At 55.6% G+C, this 17,015-nt stretch overlaps 1 protein-coding gene across 1 annotated transcript; it reads right to left on the minus strand.

Annotated features, from left to right (window-relative positions):
* Positions 1-349: 349 nt before the first annotated feature.
* On the minus strand, positions 350-14,111 carry TAF1C (TATA-box binding protein associated factor, RNA polymerase I subunit C). Its single transcript, XM_033164688.1, has 14 exons — positions 14,046-14,111; positions 13,809-13,908; positions 12,575-12,687; positions 12,381-12,476; positions 11,766-11,836; positions 7,593-7,831; positions 7,298-7,426; positions 7,078-7,195; positions 6,334-6,405; positions 5,323-5,458; positions 5,017-5,145; positions 3,791-3,968; positions 3,059-3,196; positions 350-1,502 (listed from the first exon to the last, which is right to left on the minus strand). Exons 3-14 carry the CDS (start codon positions 12,635-12,637, stop codon positions 358-360), a joined length of 2,514 nt encoding a protein of 837 aa, XP_033020579.1. The 5' UTR covers positions 12,638-12,687; positions 13,809-13,908; positions 14,046-14,111; the 3' UTR covers positions 350-357.
* Between the last annotated feature and the right edge of the window lie 2,904 nt (positions 14,112-17,015).

Genomic DNA, 17,015 nt, shown 5'->3' on the forward strand with positions numbered 1-17,015 from the left:
ACTTTGTTGGCCCAAGAATGGAAGCAACAGGAATTACCAGCCAAAGAAGAGTGGCAGATGAAGGTGGTGGAATATACAGAACTGGCAAAGCTGACCGGGAAAATCCGAAAAGGCAATTGCAAACAATTAACAACACTAGCAGAACTGACTTAAATATTATCAAATGGAAACTCAGTAAAATATTATATATATATAAAAAAGAAAAGGGCAGAGGAGGCAGGTTGTGTGGAGGACCGTGCTATGTGGCTGAAGGCCCCCCACCCACCCCAGAATGAGACCCCGTGAGGACGCGGGAAGCCACGAGGCCCGGCTGGAGCAGAAATTCATCTTTATTCCATTGACGGGGAGGAGCGAGGCTCAGAAGCCCATGCGGGGTCTCCTGCGGGGCCCCTGGGAGGAGGGGGTGGGGCGCTGGCTCCCGCGGCTGGAGGCCTGGCTGGCCGGCAGCTCGGCCGGGGGCTCCTCGGGCTCGTCAAAGATGGCCAGGTAGTTGCGGAGGGTCTGGCGGCGCTCCTTGGGGATCCCGCGGATGGAGAGGGTCTGGGACGACAGCAGCTGCGAGGACGAGGGGGAGCCCTGGGAAGCGGGCCGGGGGCCTTGGGGAGCAGTCGGGGAGCAGGGAACGGAGACGCGAGGCTCGGGTGCCGCCACGCAGGGGGTTTTCTTGGCCATGGCGGCAGAAGCAAGGGAGTGGAGGCTTTCCGAGTCAGTGGGGACCTCGCTGGGGGTCTGGCTGCTGGCTGCCCACCAGGAGGAGTCGCTGGCGTCCGACTGGTAGCTGGTGGTGGAGGTGAAGCTCCCGGAGAGGCTGGGGGTGCCCCGCGCCCTCTTGCGCCTCCGCCGCTGCTCCCTCAGCGCCCGCTGCTTGTGCGCCTTGGTCATGCCCAGCTTCTCCTGCCACCAGTCAGCCCAGCCGCCGGCCCAGGAGGCGGCCAGGCGCTGGCCCAGCTCCCCCGGGGGGCCCTCCTGCTCTGGGCCTGGGGGCGAGGGGGCCCTGCCGACCGGCTCCCGGGGGCACACGACCCGCTTCTCCTGCATGGCCTGGCGCAGGCGCTGCCGGGCCTCCCCGTAGAAGGGGGCCTGATCCCCGGCCGGCTCCTTCAGCTCCCGGCGAGCGAAGAGGCGGCGCTGGCTGAGGACGGCCGGCAGCCGTGCCTGGCCCTGGGCTGCCTTGGGGAGGCACTTCCAGGCCTTCTGGAAGGCCTTGAGCCAGCGCTGGTAAGCATACAGGGTGGCCACAGAGGGGGCGAGGGGTGCCGCGGGCGATGCAGGTGGCGGAGGGGAGTCTTCGCGGGGTCCGGCTGCTTCGTCAGGGCCTCGGGGGGCACCCTCCTCTTCTTCCTCCTCCTGCGGGGCTTCTGGAGCCGGTTGCGGCCCCTCGGAGGCTCCTTCTTCCTCCTCCTGGTGGAGCAAGGGCTGGTAGAAGAGATCGCCGGCTTCGGAGAGCTGGAAGACCAGCAGGGTCTGACTCTGGCCCTGCTGGCCAAGGGCGGCCGCGATGCCTGGGGGTGGAGGGGGGAAGAGAACCATCAGTGGGGGGGCGCACTCAGTGGAGGAAAGGGGGCACAGCCACAGAGTCCGGCCCCTCATTTCAAGGGGTCAGGAGAGCCCAGAAGTCACACATTCAGTCGCCAGATTTTGCGCTGCCCTGATAGAATGGTCTGTGCTACAATTCAATCCTAAACTGAAGCCCCATATTGTTAGATCCGAACTTCTGAAGCCCACCCCATATAGCTGGGTCAACCGATCTTTTAATTTTTCTTATAAATTTTTACTCATCCATTATCTATGCTTAATTGAGTATTCTAAGTGTATGTTTAAATCTACGTTTGGTTCTTGCTCCCATTTATTTAATAATTCATACTGTTATGCTATTTATCTAGATGTTTTGCTTATGCTGGTCTATGGAGATCAGGTCTGGGCTGCGGAGCATCTTCCTTCAAAAAAGCACAGATAAATACATCTGTCCACACCACTCATAGAATCACAGCATCTTAAGACTTGGAAGGGGCCCCCCGAAGGTCATCTGGTCCAACCCCCGGCCATGGAGGGATCTCAACCCAATCACCCCTGGCATAGGGGCATCAAGCTCTGCTTCAAGACCTCCAAGGAAGGAGAGTTCCACTCTCAAACAGCTCCTACATGTCATACCCCTTTTGGGGTTAGTTGGAGGAGAGATACCAAAGTGTGATCAGAAATTTTTCATGTACGCAACTACTGTAGCAAGGACTGTTAGCCCAAAAAATGCAAACAGCAAGAGAGACCAACATCAGGAGAGCGGCAGGCGAAAATGATGGACTATGCACATTTGGCGAAACTGCCCAGGAAGATCCGAAAGCAACAGGATCAAGCTTTCCAAAGTAAAATTTTATTATATTTTAAAGTACATTGTCTGCAATTAACAACACTAGTAGGGTTGTCAGAAGACTTGTAATGTTCATGATATGTACCCTTTTCCTATTACTTAAAATCAGAAGGAATAAGGGGAAAGGGAAAACTAATAAATGCTAGGATGTAAAGATATAAATCGGGAAAGCATGAAGCAGGAGGGAGGGAAGTCGATGCTTGGATGAGCAATTTATAAAGTGAATGTCAAAAGTATGTTTAAATGTAAAAAAAATGGAAAAGCAATAAAAATATTTTTAAAAACAAACAAACAGCTCCCACATTTCGAGAGCCAAGCGGTAGATGCTATGCAGTGGTTTTCTGTTTCCCTAAGCCCTGAAAGCTTTTGACGCTGGTGGGGCCACCTCTCTCTTATTGCTTGTGGACACTCTGGAAAGAATCCTCATCGGCTAATGAGACAGGATTTCCCCTCCCCAAAGCCATGCTGGCTCTGCTTCAAGCAAGGCTTGTCCTTCAACATTCTTGCTAATTCTCTCTTCAGCAATACCTCCCACCCGTTTTCCTGGACATGGTCCCCTCTTGGTCCCTGTGCCCACCGCTTTCTGACGGATCAATGAAGTCCTCCCCTTCCTGTCGGATTTTGAAGGGACTGCTCTGCACAGCTGCCCTTGCTCACCATTTAGGGGAGGGCGTGTGTCACCCCATTACGTACCTGCAGTGGGCAAGGCAAGACGTTGGCGCAGAGCCTCCTGCAGGATGGGCACTTGCACAGGGAAGTGGGGCAGGCTCTTGCGGATGGAAGGGACCTTCCGTGGGGGGCCCCAGAGCTGGCAAGGGGAGTCAGCACCGCCTGCGGAAAGAGGTGGGTCAGTCACCCAGCCCACATCCGTGTCTCCCAGCGTAGCCAGCCCCTCGCGACCCCCAACCTCCCTCCCCCCAAAGATTCACACCACCAGAAAAGCTCAGGAGCAGCAAGATCAGGCCAAAGGGGGGGCACCCAATCGTGCATCACTGAAGTTGGGGGGCACCAGCAGACCTTGACAGAAGGGACTCTGTAGTTTGGGTGCTGCGGGGAGTCCTACTTGGGGGCGTAAGAGCATAACGGCCTGATCGCTGGATCAACTGGGATCCAGAAGGATCGCTGACCACAGGAGCATCGCCAGGACACCCTGCCCAGTAGCCACCAGTAGCTGCCTCCCCCCACCCCAAATGTTGTCTCCTCCTCTTTTAGACCCATCAACGTCCTTCTGCTCCTTTCAACATCCCACTTCCTGGCAGGAGAGGCTTGGGGGGGGGGGCATCTCCGCTGTGCTAGCCGCCACAACCCCAAGGTCTCTGGTCAGTCGCCACCCGCTCAAACCCCAGTAAATGCATATGCCAATGGGGGGGGGCAATCTGGTCCACTCCCTGCCCACCCCCAGCCCCTGCCTCGCCCCTCCCCCACCTGCGTACTGCAGCAGCAAGAGTTCTTGGTCGTGGTGGGAGCCAAGCAGGAGCTTGTGGCTGCGCTGCGGAGCGACGGCCGGGCTGAGGAGGCCATAGATGGGCGGGCGCAACATCATGTGCTCCCAGCTGAGGGCAGGCACCAGGGGGATGCGTTCGTCCAGCACGTAGACCGAGAACTGCCAAAGAAGAGAGAAACATTCACAGCACACAGACTCTTCGGAGAGCTGGGAGGGACCCCCAGGGTCACCCAGTCCAGCCCCCTGCAATGCCTGCCCCATGCGCAGGACACAGCCTCCCCCGAGTCCAGTAGCAGTGCGGGTGTGTCTGTGCATGTCCTTTTACAAAAAAAAATTGTGTTATAATATTGTGGTGTTGATACAGTAGAGATCTTTTTTTGTTTTACTATTTCGAAAATTATTTTCTATCTTTCAAATTAACTTTACGAGCTTCATTCTAAACATATCAATGCATTTCTTTTTGAACAATAATTTGACATATATTCCTCTACACTTTCCTTATTTTTTGATTGATTTGTAGTCTAATTGCTGCTGTCATTTTTGCCAAATCGATATATTCACAAAGTTTAGTCTGCCATTCCGCTATTGAGGGTACTCTATCTCGTTTCCAATTTTTTGCCACTAAAATCCTGGCAGCGGCTGTTGCATATAAAAATATTTTCTTTTTGTCCTTTGGTATATCTTGCATCACTATTCCTAGAAGAAATGCTTCTGGTCTTTTTTCAAATGTTATTTTGAACATCTTTTTAAGTTCTTCATGAATGCTACGCCAAAACTTTTCAATTTTTTCACATCGCCACAATACGTGGTACATAGTTCCTTCTAATAGCTTACACCTCCAGCATAAGTTTGATTTTAATTTATAAATTTTTGCAGGTGTGTCCAGAAATGAAACCTTCATCTGGTTGTAAATATCAAGATTATACCAGCAAGAAGGAGTCTTTCTGTAAAAAATAATAATGATTTAAATCAAGTCTTACTGACTAGTGATTTAAATTGTGATTGAAATCAATTTGATTTAAATCCACCCTGGTTGCCCCCATGATTTTTCCACCTCAGCCGGGAGGGGGGGGTGGCTGAGAAGAGGAGGGGGAATCTCTGCACAGGGAGAGGACACAAGTTCACAACCCCCCCCCCCCCAGCTTGGGAAGTCTCAAGAGGACCCCTGTGCCGCTCTCTGGAGGATGAGGAAATCCCTGGCACTCACCTGAGTGGCAACGAGGTGCTGGTAGGGCTCCCCCTGGCCCAGGTACTTGGAGAGGACCACGCGCTCCCCCTGCTGGCAGTCTGCCTCGCTGCCCACCTTGAACAGCTCCACGCGATGTTGAGAGGGCGCCTGGAGGTAACCGAGAGGAGCAGCCTGAGCCCCAGGAGAGCAGGGTCCCCGGACGCCACCCCCGGGGGCTTCCCCCTGCCCGGCTCCTCTCGTCCCCTGAACTGTGCCAGGACCCGCCTTGCAGCACCTCCTCTCCCCGCCCCCACCCCGGACCACCTCCCCTCCCCAGAGTCTCACCCTCTGGTCAATCCCCACCAGGCCGGTACGGTCGGCAAAGCTGAGCACCCGCGGGTGGGCAGTAAACTCGCTCCATCGCCAAGGGGAAGGGTCCCGGAAGAAGAGGGTATCGCTGTCCTGGTGCAGCTTCTGGAGCCTGGCAAGAAAGAGAGGGCATGGCTGACTAGCACTTGGCACAACTCTTCTAGCAGGGGGCAGAGTCTGGCTCACCCGCACTCCGTGCCAGAAACCCACCAGCCGGTTGGTGGCCATCTCTGCCTCCTGTGGCGGGGAGTTCCACAGTCTAACAATGTGCTGCATGAATAACTTTCTTTTATCCATCCTGAATCTTCCAGGAAGGTGGCAGGAGAACAGTCTGGCTTCTGGGACTGGGCCCAGCGTGGCTGCCGGCATGGGCCTCGCCCTGTTGCATCTGGGGGAAGGTCTCCCTTTCGATCGCCTCTGAGCCTGCAGATCAGAAGTGCAGCACTGCGTCCCCCGGAGCATCTCATTACACAGCCGGGTTCTTGCAATCCTCAAACACGAAGCCCCAAACGCAAAGCTTGAGTCACTGACGACTCCAACACTTGGCTCTCTTTCACTGGAGGTTTTTCAACAGGGCTCACATGGCCAGCTGCCAGGACTTCTTTAGCTGAGATTCCTGCGTCGTGGGGGGGGGGGGCTGGACTAGATGACCCCCGGGGAACCTTCCAACCACACAATTTTTAAAAAAACAGCCCTGCGTTTATTGGGAGAGAAAGTCACACAAGGAATTTCAGCATTCTCTGTTTTGCCTGTTTCAATGGCCTCGTTTTGAGGGGGAGGAAATTGGAAGAACGCTTTTGCAAAGTAACTTCTCATTCCCTTTCCTTTCCTTTCCTCACCCCAAAATGTAATCGTCAGGGGCTCTTGAACCCTCCCTTTGTCCCCCTCCCTTCCAGAGACAGGGCCAAGCATGTCTTCCTCCCCCGCCCATCTTCATCTACCTACAATACGAGGGGGGCTCTTATTAGCCCCCCCCCCAGTGCTCACCCTGTCTCCACATTCCAGGCGTAGAGGGCTCCGCTGTGGGTGCAGAAGGAGAGCTCGCCAGGCAGGTGGGGGCTGAAGGGAGACAGGAGAGGCATCATGCGCAGGGGAAGCAGAGACCCCTGGCCCCCTCCCCAGCCTTAGCTCCAGTCCCAGGCCTGCCCTACTGCAGCCTCTCAAGCCCCGTTCTATCTTCATGTAGCAAGATTTATATCCCACTAGACTTGGTTGCAATAAAACTGCTAAGGAATATTAAAAGCATCAATTAAGATCAGTTAACCACATGTAATAAAGAACATTCAAGGGATGATTAGCATTAGCAATGCACATAAAAAGGGATTCTGCTGCCATCGGGAGGGGGGGGGGCTGGCTGGGACGCAGCACAGCAGGGCCTTCTCTGTTGTGGCACCCAGACTCCCCTCCCCAGGAGATTCTCCAGGGGCTGGCAATACTTCTCTCTTTTCTTTCCAACAGTTTGATCTTATAACGAATTTCACAGCACAGCACTTCTTCATTTAGATAAAGGGGTGATAAATCCAGTGTGCTGGGCATGCAGAGAGGGCCAGGGGGGTGGCTGGGGGGGGGGGAACACACACACACACACAACAGTCTCTTGACTCCGGGAAAACTGAACAGACCCCTTTGATGAGAGGGGGTCCCAGGGACATGACTCTGCCTCCACATCACAAGGGCAGGTTTTTTAAAAAAATAAAAAGGTGGCACAAGCCTCTGTTGCTTCCCTCTTACCTGACCGCGATGGAGGAGCAGGGGGTCTCTGTGCCAACCACTTGGAGCAGGGTGGGGGCTCCTCCCGGCTTCATCTTCCATGCTCCGCAGTGGTAATCTGAGCGCACCCCGACAAAGTCTGCGCATGGAGGGGGAGGCAGAGCAGAGAGACCCGGCTCAGCACCCTCGGAATAATACTGGGGGAGAAAGGGCAGCAATTTCCGGCAGGCGCCTCACTCACCAATGCCGTCCACCTGGACGGCTGCCACTTGCTGGACCCGGCCGTTGAGCTCAAACTGGGCAGGGAGGCCCCGGATCCGAGGCCTCAGGGAGCCTCTGGCGGTGGGCTTCAGAGCCACGTCTTGGAAGCCTGATGAAGAAGCAGCTAAGGAAGGGGTACCGGGGGGGGGGTCTCAAGGGAGAGGAAGGAGAGGTCTGGCGGGGGGAGAGAAGCCAGCCAGAAAACCCACATGCAGGTTTCATGGAAGAAAGACCAGAGCCCCAGAGCTCTCCCTCTTGCCCCCAGAAAAGGATACAGAGCTGGTTCATGGCCTCCCCGGAGGGGTACACCAGGCAGCCCCTGGGCGATGGCCCCCTGCTGCCCTCTCTGGGGAGCCAGGCCAAGGCCCCCCCGGTTGGGGTCTCGTCGAAGGAAAGGCGCCTCCACTGCTCCGCCAGGTCCTCGTGCAGCCAGTCGGCCATCAGCTCCAGGGGGAGCTCAAAGAGCCAGTCCCGGCACTGGCGCATGATGTTCTTGCCGCTAAAGAAGCTGCAGCTGTGGGGAGGGGGGGGGGAGGCGTCAGGAGCCAGGCCTCGGCTCTTGCCATTCGCAGGTGAGCTACGAAGCCTGCAGGGATTTGCTGCACCTGGGAGAATGGGGACACCAAGTTGGGTTCCACGGGGGGCCAGGCACCCTCCGCGTCAGAAACTCCCAAACGGCACCTTAAATCTAGGTTTGGGTCAGTGGAATGTCTAGGTGCCTTTACTTTTTGCACTGACATTTTTATATTTATTTATTTATTATGTTTTGAATAATAATAATAATAATAATAATAATAATAATAATAATAATAATAATAATTTATTATTTATACCCCACCTACCTGGCTGGGTTTCCACTCTGGGCAGCTCCCAACAGAATATTCAAAACACGATAGAACATCAAACATTAAAAACTTCCCTAAGCAGGGCTGCTTTCTAAAGTCATTTCATTTCATTTCACTAGAATCATAGACTCTTGGAAGGGAACCAAGGGTCATCTAGCCCAACCCCCTGCAATGCTGGAATCTCAGCCAAAGCATCTCGAGGCAGTTGACAACACATTAAAAGATCAAATAAAACAACCCAGAATAAAACAAATTCAAGCTTCAAGGAAAATATTCTGTAAGTGGCATTTCACTTTCCCCCTATTTATTGGCCAACTTAATTTATAGAGCTGCCCCACAGCAGAAGGACACTAGGATGTGTAACAGAGACTTGGTTGGACGAGGCAGATGGGCCTGTCCTTGCCGCTGCTTGTCCACCAGGTTTCTCTTACGCACAGCAACCCAGGCCTTGTGGGCGGGGAGGGGGGGTTGCAGTGATTTTTAGGAAGTCATTAGTTTGCACCAGGCGTCCTATTGGGAAGACCCAGTTCTCTGAGTGCATGTTCTGGAAGTTGGGCAATAGGGGCAGTACAGGATTCCTTTTGGTGTACCGACCTCCCCGCTGCACCAAGGATTCCCTGCCCGAGCTGCTTCAGGTCGTGGCGGATGTTCTCCTGGAGTCACCTAGTTTGGTCGTCCTAGGGGATTTTAACATCCATGCCGACACGACCTTACAAGGGGCCGCTCGGGACTTCGTGGAAAGCATGGCCTCCATGGGGCTGACCCTGAATAAGTCTGGTCCAACTCATAGCCGAGGACATGCCTTAGACCTGGTATTCACCTCTATGGATGTTGGTGATCTGACATTAAAAAAAAGTGAAACTAAAGAAGTGCCATGGTCAGATCACTTCCTGGTGCAACTGGACTTCTCCGCAACCCTTCCCCTCTGCAGGGAGGTGGGACCAATTCGGATGGTCCGCCCCCGCCACTTAATGGATCCAAATGGTTTCCAGAGAGTGGTAGGGGATACTTTATCCCATGTTGATGGCCTTTCAGCCGATTCCCTGGTGGCCCGCTGGAATGTGGAGCTAACCAGGGCTATTGACTGTTTGGCTCCGAAGCGCCCTCTCCGGTTGCATGGAGCCCGGACAGCCCCGTGGTTTTCCCCGGAGCTGAGGGCGATGAAACAATCGTTGAGACGGCTAGAGCGCCGGTGGCAGAAAACCCATTCTGAATCCGACCGAACACAGGTTAGAGCTCAACGTCGAGCCTACCAAGTGGCGATAGCGACGGCAAAGAAGACTTTCTTCACCGCCTCTATTGCATCTGCGGAAAATAGCAGCAGGAGACTCTTTCAGGTGGTTCGGAATCTATCGGAGCCACCTTCGTCATCGGGGCCTGGTAGGGACCCCAAGATCTCCTGCAATGCGTTTGCAAAGTTTTTCGCGGATAAAATCGCTCAGATTCGGAAAGAGATAGACTCCACCGTGGGAGCAGGGCCAGGGCGGGAGAGTGCCAGAGTCCTGTCTAGTCCAGTTGCGTGGGATCAATTTCAGTCTGTTACCTCCGAGGATGTGGACAGGCTGCTTGGACGAGTGAAACCAACCACCTGTCTCCTTGATCCTTGCCCATCCTGGCTTATAAAAGCTAGCCGGGAGGGGCTGGGCGATGGGCTGCGCGGGGTGGTGAATGCTTCCCTCTGTGAGGGAGCCTTCCCAGCCCCGCTGAAAGAGGCGGTCATTAAACCGCTTCTTAAAAAAACATCTTTAGACCCGGCCAATATGGCCAACTATCGCCCAGTCTCAAATCTACCATTCTTGGGCAAGGTGATTGAGCGAGTGGTTGCTGAACAACTCCAGGCACGCCTGGAAGAAGCGGACCATTTGGATCCCTTCCAATCAGGATTCAGGCCTCACCATGGGACTGAAACCGCCTTGGTCGCGCTGGTCGATGATCTCCGGCGGGCTAGGGACAAAGGTGAGAGCTGTTTCCTAGTTCTGCTGGATCTCTCAGCGGCCTTTGACACCATCGACCATAACATCCTTCTAGACCGGCTAGAGGGGTTGGGAGCTGGAGGCACTGTTATACAGTGGTTCCGCTCCTTCCTCCTGGGCCGTGTTCAGAAAGTGGTGGTGGGGGATGAGTGTTCAGACCCCTGGGCTCTCACTTGTGGGGTGCCTCAGGGTTCTGTCCTCTCCCCCATGCTTTTTAATATCTATATGAAGCCGCTGGGAGAGATCATCAGGGGGTTTGGGCTGGGTGTTCATCAGTATGCAGATGATACCCAGCTCTACCTCTCTTTCAAATCAGAACCAGTGAAGGCCGTGAAGGTCCTGTGTGAGTGCCTGGAGGCGGTTGGAGGATGGATGGCGGCTAACAGATTGAGGTTGAATCCTAACAAGACAGAAGTACTGTTTTTGGGGGACAGGAGGAGGGCAGGTGTGGAGGATTCCCTGGTCCTGAATGGGGTAACTGTGCCCCTGAAGGACCAGGTGCGCAGCCTGGGAGTCATTTTGGACTCACAGCTGTCCATGGAAGCGCAGGTTAATTCTGTATCCAGGGCAGCTGTCTACCAGCTCCACCTGGTACGCAGGCTGAGACCCTACCTGCCCGCGGACTGTCTCACCAAGGTGGTGCTTGCTCTGGTTATCTCCCGCTTGGACTACTGCAATGCGCTCTATGTGGGGCTACCTTTGAAGGTGACCCGGAAACTGCAATTAATCCAGAATGCGGCAGCTAGACTGGTGACTGGGAGTGGCCGCCGGGACCACATAACACCGGTCCTGAGAGATCTGCATTGGCTCCCAGTACGTTTCCGAGCACAATTCAAAGTGTTGGTGCTGACCTTTAAAGCCCTAAACGGCCTCGGTCCTGTATACCTGAAGGAGCGTCTCCACCCCCATCGTTCAGCCCGGACACTGAGATCCAGCGCCGAGGGCCTTCTGTCTGTTCCCTCACTGCGAGAAGCAAAACTACAGGGAACCAGGCAGAGGGCCTTCTCGGTAGTGGCGCCCGCCCTGTGGAACGCCCTCCCATCACAGGTCAGGGAAATAAACAACTACCTGACATTCAGAAAAAACCTGAAGGCAGCCCTTTTTAGGGAAGTTTTTAATGTTTGATATTTTTGTATTTGATTTCTGTTGGAAGCCGCCCAGAGTGGCTGGGGAAATCCAGCCAGATGGGCGGGGTACAAATAATAAATATTATTATTATTATTATTATTAGGAAGGCAGTGTGGGGCAGGGGTTAGAGTGCAGATCAGGGTTCGAATTCCCACGGAGGTGACCTTGGGCCAGTCACACTCTAACCTGCCTTACGGGGTTGTAGGGGGTGAAGTGTGCCCTCCTTGGAGACCCAGGCAGGATATAGATGCAAGAAAGGTGGAGGGGCTGGCCAGAGGGAGGTGTCAATTGCCAGCCTGGCACCCAGTGATCTCCCCGTGGCCGCCACTGGACCCGTGCCAGTCGCAAAATGCACCTGGTGCCTGGCTAATTTCGAACACTGCACTCAGGACCTCCAAGCTCAGAGCAACAAGACATCTGTGAACATCAGTGGCTGAGGAACAGCCCCAAGACCCATCTGCCCCACTTTTGCCCCCCACCCCGGCCGAGGAGAGTCACTCACCTCACGGCATCAGGGGCATCAATGTGCTTCAGCAGGGAGCTCACCTGGCGGACGTTGCTCCGCTTTTCCCCCTGCAGGGGATGGAAGCAGCCAAGTGGGTCAGTCGAAGCCCGAGGAAAGAGTCTCACTCTCTGCCCCCCCCGCCTTTCAGACTAGCCTACCTGGCAGGGTTGTTGGGAGGGGAGAGTTTTTGCTCCTCCTCCTGACGGAGGAGAAGAGACGGGGGCAGCCAGGAGTGAACGGAAGAGAGCAGGGAATCCAAGCATGCCTCAAGTCACGACAGCACTGCAGTCTAGTGGTTAGAGTGTCGGACTGGGAAACCAGGGTTCGAATCCCCCACTTGGACATGAAGCTAAGCAACCTTGGGCCAGTCAGTGCCTCTTGGCCCAGTCCAACCCAGCTCACTGGGTTATTTTTTTTTTGGGGGGGGGGGTTAAAAGAGGAGGGGGAGATCCATGTATTAAAAGGTGGGATATCAATCAAACAAACAAACAAACAAACAAACAAACTCCCCGCTTGAAGGAGGCTCCTCCCTCCCCCAGCATCTCTTTGCACTGCCCCATGCCAGGGGGCAGGACCCCACACTCTGGGCAGCGACAAGGGAGGGTCACTCACCCGGACTGACTTATCTCCCAGGTAGAAGTTGTCCTGGAGGAGCCGGCCCATGGTGCCAAAGGCCACATCAGGATAGTCCACAAAGAAGGCGCCCAGCTGCGGGAGCAGAGAGGGAACAGGCTGGGCCTTTGCCCGGGGTCTCACCCCCCACAGATGCCCTCCAAACCCCTCCCTGGTGGCCCCCTCTTGACTACCTGATCTGGAAAGCCCAGGGCAGCCTGAGCGCCAGTGTGGGTGGCTTCCGAGGAGCGCATCATCCTTCCCTGCAAAATGATATCCTGGGGAGTCACGGGGGGCACCCTGCAGCCTGGGAGAGAAGGAGAGTCCATCTGCCACTGGCACAGCGGGCACCTCTTGGGCACAGGCTGATTGCCCTGCGTTTGGTCCCCAATGTCTCCAGGCAAAGGCTTCTTTCTGCCTGACACCCCAGAGGGCAAACGGCCAGTTCACAGGAGCCTGCCAGTGACTCCAAAGGAAGCAGCTGCCAGCAGGGCCAGAGCCCAGGAGTCCCCCTGGCTCAACACGCAGAGCAGGGCTAAACTGTGGAACTCCCTCCCACTGGAGGCAGGCGTGGCCACAACCTGGATGGCTTGAAAAGAGGACTGGATAAATCCCTAGAGAAGGAGAGGCTATTGGTGGCCACAAGGGCTCTGCTCTCCCTCCACAGAGGCAGCAAAGCTTCCGAATACAAGTTGTTGGAAACCCACCGGAGGGGAGAGTTGTGACTGTGTTCTGCTCCCTGGTCTCCCCTGGGCATCAGCTTGGCCCCTGCGAGAACAGGATGCCGGAACAGGACGGACCCCCTTTGGCCTGATCCAGCAGCCTGGCTCTCCTGATGCTCTTTGGGAACCTCCAGGCCTAGAGGCAGTCTATCTCAGTTCTTCGGAACAAAATAGGAAATTCTTTCCAGTAGCACCTTAGAGACCAACTGAGTTTGTTCTTGGTATGAGCTTTCGTGTACATGCACACTTCTTCAGATACACTGAAACAGAAGTATGCATGCACACGAAAGCTCATACCAAGAACAAACTCAGTTGGTCTCTAAGGTGCTACTGGAAAGAATTTCCTATTTTGTTTCGACTATGGCAGACCAACACGGCTACCCACCTGTACTCAGTTCTTCGGGGCATTTGCCCACTGTGCGAACAGGATGCTGGACTAGGTGGGGTGTGGGCCTCATCCTGCGGGCTCAGCAGCATCCATGGACGCCAACTCCGAGGGGCCAGGGGTTTTTGCCCACCCCCAATAAGACATGCCCACCCAAGTTGATGGGCGTTGCCATTCAAATAACGTGCGCGCACCGTGTCATGTGATCTGCCCCCCCCCCATATTATCTAAGTAGCACCCCCGACGGCTCCCTGGCTCCTGGGATCCGGAGCAGCCCCGAGTCCCGCCCGGGTTTCCCTGCCCGACGGCGCTCCCTCTCACCGGCGTTGGGCGGCGTCAGGGGCAGCGGGGCGGCTTCGCTGGGCGTCCATCTCTCCGCGACGGGCTTCGGGAGGCGGCGGGGGACGAAGCGCGGCGGGTCCTGCGGGGCGCAGAGAAGGGGGGGGGGTCGTGCATTTGCCAAGGGAGTCCCCACTGCCCACCCCCGACGGCAGCCAGGCAGGCAGGCAGGCGGCTGGGCTCCGGCCTCCCCTTCCACCCCCGTCCTCGGCCCCTCACCTGTCCGGGCGCCGCGGGGTCGGGCAGCACCTGCCCGTAGCAGCCCCATCCGCCCACCAGCGGGTTGGCCCGGGAGTGGCGGCTCGGCGGCCCCGCCTGGAAGTAGCCCGGGAAGAGGGCGCTCGGGAAGGCGGGCGCCGCCGCCGCCATCGGGGATCGAACTCGCAGCCCGGAGGATGCGGCGGAGGGAGCCGAAGAGCCGAGCGCGCTCGCAGACCACGGGGCGGGCGAGGCGGAAGGAGCGGCCACGGAGGCGGCGCCTAGAGGGGCCGGGAGGGAGGTTCTCCGGCTCCCCCTAGCGGCGGGAGGGCGCCGCCGGGAAACGCTTCGTTTCGCTGGTGGGCTGGGCGGGGTCGCTGCTCAGATTTATATTTTTTTATAGACGCGATCCAAATATCGTTATACTTGTCCATAAGCAATCCGTTCAATAGTTGCGTGCGGATTGCTTAGAGAAGTAGACAAGCAAAGATGGAAATGCAGGCGGGTGAGTCTCAGCTGACCCCCCTCTTTTCCTGGGTCCATTTCACAGCAACGTCCAGTGCTACTTTTCTAGAAAAAGAGGTGTCGAAACTCACGGCGAACACCTTCCTCATTCTCTTAGGTTCTTAACTTCGAATGGCAAGCAAGGGTGCCCACCTGGGAGGTGCCCGAAATGAGTTCTCACAAGTTCCAGCTCAAACAAAGCCCTGTGCCAGGAAGGGGGCAAGGGCAGCACAGCCACGTGGGCTCCCTTGGCAGCTGGGTCCTCTTTTCTGCCCCTCTCCCGTCCAGCCCAGACATCTTTGGCCACAAGCAATGTGTCATGAGTGAACCGAGGGGGGGGGGTCTCCTCTGATGGCCTGGGCTGCTTAGAATGGGGCAAGCGGAAGGTGCAAGGAGTTTGCCCTGTCAGCCCACAAAGGGGCTCATCCCACAAGGGGGTCTCAACATCAGAGCCATGGCTAGGTGATCTTGCACCCCCCCCCAGCTGATATTTTTATTTATAGACAGATTTTTAGCTGATTTTGTGCTCCTCCCTCACCTGGCAGGGACCTTCCTCACCACCCCTTAGCTACGGCCCTGCCCACCATCCATCCTGCAGAGGCTAAGCGGGCAGGGCCTCATCCTTCCCCTGCTGCCACCCTCCTCCCATTCTTCTTGCTCAAGTGTCCTGTCATTGTGCTGTTTAGGGGATCCAGTTTCATTTGCACAGCTCTACAACCTGAGCGTAGGCTGGAGGGGCTCACAGCACCAACCCCCAAACAGTCACAGCTTTGGATACCCAGCAGAGAGCAAGCAGGTCTCTGTTTCTCCGGCTTCCAGCTCATCTCTCCACCCAACTCTCTGGCTATTGTGCTCCTACCACCAGCTAGTGAGAAAGGTGGAGGAAAGGCCCACCCAGTGCTTTTTTCTGCAGATACCAGCGGGCAGTACCGGCAGCTCCTCTCCCCCTGCAAGACACTCAGCCGCATGGGGAGCTGCGTCATGGGGAAAGCCTTGCCACTGCCCCCCCCCCAAGGACTGGCCAGAGCACAAGTCCCACTCCTCGGGGAATGTGAGAATGGGCATTGTGGTGAGCAATGTTCTTCCCCTGCTATGCAGCAAGTTCTGCTGCTGGCTGAGTGTGCGCTGGACACATCGCGGGCAGCGCTCACAATGGTTGGGACAGGGCGGGCACAGGAGCCGCTAGAGGCACCAAAGTCACCAACGCCAGTGCGGCAGGAGCCCCGGGTAGTACGATGGCGGGCAGGAGGGAAGCCGTCTGACTTTGAGGAATCGCAAAATGGGAAGGGACCCTGAGAGTCATCGAGTCCAGTCCCCTGCAAGGCAAATGGGGAGGCTGGGGCCAGAGCCAAAACAAGCCCTTCCTGTAACAACTTCAGCTTCTTTATGTGGGATGTGAAACACAAAAGCAGTCAAGTACAACATCCCAAGAGTGGACATAGAAGGGGATGTCTGGACCAGCCAGTCAAAACTTCCTGTCCTGCGACAGACTTCCTCTACATGTGACTGGAGGTGGGTGTGGCCTCACCTGTGTGCAGGTAACAAAAACAAAGGGCGCCAGACGCCATCTCTCCCTCTCTCTCTTTGGACTTCGCTCTTTAAGCAAGCAACATCTGCTTAGCTAAAGATGCTCTCTTGGCCTCTAGCCTCTAGCCAAGAGAGGACAAAAGGAGCTATCTCCCCTATGGAATAGTCTCCAACAAGTATGTTACTTTTTCTAAGCTAAAGTCTGCCTTCTGGGATCCTATTGTGAACATGATGTCTGTAAGTAAACTTCTTATACCTTTATAGAAGACTGTGTCGTGTCTTATCTTTTAAGGGGGAATAAGGGGAAAACACTAGCACAGTATTATTATAGAGGTTTTAGCAAACCTGAGCAACGCATCCACTGTGTGTGTTTAAAAGGGGAATGTAAACTCTGCTGATGTTGTTGAATATGTTAACACAAGTTGGAATAGGATATAATCAAATAATACTGGTATATCCTTTCCTGCATCCCTGAACATTCCCACACTTTTCTAGAAAAAAAGGCACTGGGCCCACCCATTGGCCTGGAGGGTGGCACCCCCTGGCTCATTCTTTGGGGCCCTGCCCAAGCCCACCTGCCAGCTGGCAAGGAAGACCCCTCTCAAAGGCTGCCATGGAAGCCCCAGCTGGCAGCTGGCTCAGAAAAAGCTGCCCAGATTCTCCCTGCGAGGCAGCTACTGCGGGGGCCTCATTGTGCGAAGGAAGTCCTTCACACAGGACATCATTAATCTGTGGAACTCCCACCCACAGGAGGCCATGGCAGCCACCAACTTGGAAACAGGGGAAACTGGTGGAGGGGAGGGCTATCGAGGGCTGCTAGCCACAATGGGTGCGCTCTGCCTCTGCGGCTGGAGGCGGCGTTGCTTCTGAATGCCAGTTTCTGGAAGCCGCAGGAGAATTACAGCTGAGCTCAGGTCTGCTTGAGGGTTTCCCTTTGTGGCATCCGGCTGGCCCCTGTGA

This window comes from Lacerta agilis, chromosome 11 (genome assembly GCF_009819535.1).
Source record: "Lacerta agilis isolate rLacAgi1 chromosome 11, rLacAgi1.pri, whole genome shotgun sequence".
NCBI classification, from domain to species: Eukaryota; Metazoa; Chordata; class Lepidosauria; order Squamata; family Lacertidae; genus Lacerta; species Lacerta agilis.